At 42.1% G+C, this 2,445-nt stretch overlaps 1 protein-coding gene across 1 annotated transcript; it reads right to left on the reverse strand.

Annotated features, from left to right (window-relative positions):
- Positions 1–1,689: 1,689 nt before the first annotated feature.
- LOC103016123 (gamma-aminobutyric acid receptor-associated protein-like) lies at positions 1,690–2,058 on the reverse strand. The gene has a single exon (XM_057557908.1). It carries the CDS (start codon positions 2,056–2,058, stop codon positions 1,690–1,692), a length of 369 nt encoding a protein of 122 aa, XP_057413891.1.
- Between the last annotated feature and the right edge of the window lie 387 nt (positions 2,059–2,445).

Consider the following 2,445-nt stretch of genomic DNA (forward strand, 5'->3'; position numbering starts at 1 on the left):
AGTGCTTTGTGACCACCTAGAGGGATGGGATAGGGAGGGTGGGAGGGAGATGCAAGAGGGAGGGGATATGGGGATGTATGTATATGTGTAGCTGATTCACTTTGTTATAAAGCAGAAACTAAGACACCATTGTAAAGCAATTACACTCCAATAAAGATGTTAAAAAAAAAAAGATTCCACATATAAGCAGAAAAAAAAAAAAGCAGGCACATGGGATGGGAACTACATGAACAATATGGAATTATTAATGCTACAGACATCTACGTGTGCAGAAGGTATTTTGGAAAATGGGGACAGTAATCCCAACAAAACAGGAACTGCCTTCAAGGAACTTAATGCCAACTTGGGGAGACAAAATACGCATGCAGAGTAGCCAGAATGCAAAAGAGAAAAGGACTTATGCTCTAAGAAATGTAGTTACCTATAAAGTACCTTAAGAGAAGAATGTTTCCACTGGAAGTTTGAGACAGCGTCTCTGGAGGATGCTGTTCCTGAAGGAACTATGGACCAATGGTTCGGATTCTGACAAGTAAAGGTGAAGAAAGAAGACACTACAGGAAAAGCTGGAGCAAAGGTCTTGAACTGGGGAATGAGGAGGCCACTGAAGAAAGAGGAGCATACAGTACGGTCTTTGCTTCAAGGACTATGCCATCTTATTTAGGATAAGTCTTAAAAAGATATTAATCTCTGAGGGGCAGAAGAGTAAATTAAGTGAGAATGCAGGCTCTATAGACAGACTGTCTGGGCATGTAGGCTCACACTGTTCATTTCTTAGACACATGTCTTTAAACAAGTGACTTAGTCTTTCTGTACCTCATCTGTGGAATGGGGATGATGAAATTACACCAGAGGGCTACAAAGTGCTTAGTAGAGATCTGGGCACAGAATTAGCATTCAATAAAATATCATTATCATCATCATCATTTCATCAGGGATCAAATCAAAAGGTAGGCTTAAATACTAGTTGCTTAGTCTTTCCTCTAATTTGTTGTTGATAACATTAATCTTCCCAATTCAACAATGTTCAAAAACAGTTTATTGAGCTTCTAGATCTTCACTGCCCAGTGGAAATCTCTTCTGTGGTGAGCATACTCTAGACCTATTCTGTCCAGTGTGGTAGCTGCCAACCACGGGTGGATACTGAGCACTTGAAATATGGCGTGTGTAACTGAGGAACTTGATTTTTAATCTTACTTAATTTTAATTAATTTAAATTTAAATTCAAAAGCATACTGATTCGGTTATTTGAAAACTTTTATTTTATTTTTTTTACTTGGTGGTTTCCTCTTTATTAATGCGCCTCCTACCTTCCCCCCACAATTTCAGTCCCTTCCATCTACCCCAAGAAAAGAAGGTAGTGAAAAGAAGGGATTGTTGGGGTTCTGAGCCCCTTGGGCAGTTAGAAAGGGAACAGAAACCAAAGCAATCACCGGATGTGACAGAGATTGGCAATCAAGAAGTCTAAAGCAGAATGGGAAAGGTGGTAAAGAAAGGGGAAGAATGGAGAAAGGAGAGGTACTAGAGGCCATCTCCCCCATTAACCCTTGTGTTAGGAGGGGCTGGAGCAGAGTCTCAAACATTAGGAAGTGCAGGTCTTGAAGAAGGGAGGTGGTGTTTGACCCTCAAGGAGGAGTAGGTCAAGGAAGGAGGGCCCCCTCTCTCTGTGTAGAATGGGACCCCCCCCCCACCTTAGGGGCAGCAACTGCACAGACCGTAGACACTTTCATCACTGGAGGCAACGTGTAGAAAGAAGTCTTCTTCATGGTGTTCCTGGTATAGCTGACCCATCCTGGCACTGGTGGGTGGAATGACATTGTTGACAAAGGAAAACAAGGCGTCCTCAGCTCGGAGATGAATTCGCTTCCGGATCAAGAAGTAGAACTGACCAAGTGTAAGATCAGAAGACAGCAGGCATTTCCTTTTGTCCAGGTCTCCTATCCGAGCTTTGGGAGCCTTTTCTACTATCACCGGGAACCGGTCCGGGTATTTCTTTCGGATCTTCTCGCCCTCAGAGCGCCGCTTCTCGAAAGGATGCTCCTCTTTATTCGCGAACTTCATCCTCCGGGGAACCGGGCTGAGGGAACCCCGGGGTGGGGGCTGGGACGCGGTGGGGTGGGGGGGGCGCTGGCGGCGAGGCGCAGGCTGAAAACTTTTATGTTTAGAACAATTTGGGTATGTGAATCTACACTTATCATTGCATAGTTTATGAAAACTAAGTGTAGATCAAATATTTGCCATGAAAATGTAACTTCCAAATTGAGATATTCTGTAAATAAAGTACACACTGGATTTTGAAGACTAAGTAGGATAAAAAGAATGCAAAGTAGCTTATTGACAATTTTTATTTTGAGGGTATATTAAAATAATAAGATTTGGGCTATATAGGGTTAAGAAAAATTATCATTAAAATTAATGTCACCTATTTCTTTTATTTTTTTAATGTGG

The sequence above is a fragment of the Balaenoptera acutorostrata genome, chromosome 12, assembly GCF_949987535.1.
Source record: "Balaenoptera acutorostrata chromosome 12, mBalAcu1.1, whole genome shotgun sequence".
NCBI lineage: Eukaryota > Metazoa > Chordata > Mammalia > Artiodactyla > Balaenopteridae > Balaenoptera > Balaenoptera acutorostrata.

What these genes read in the sequence shown, in the direction of transcription:
- LOC103016123 (XM_057557908.1), bottom strand. Translation starts at nt 2,058, where the DNA reads ATGAAGTTCGCGAATAAAGAGGAGCATCCTTTCGAGAAGCGGCGCTCT.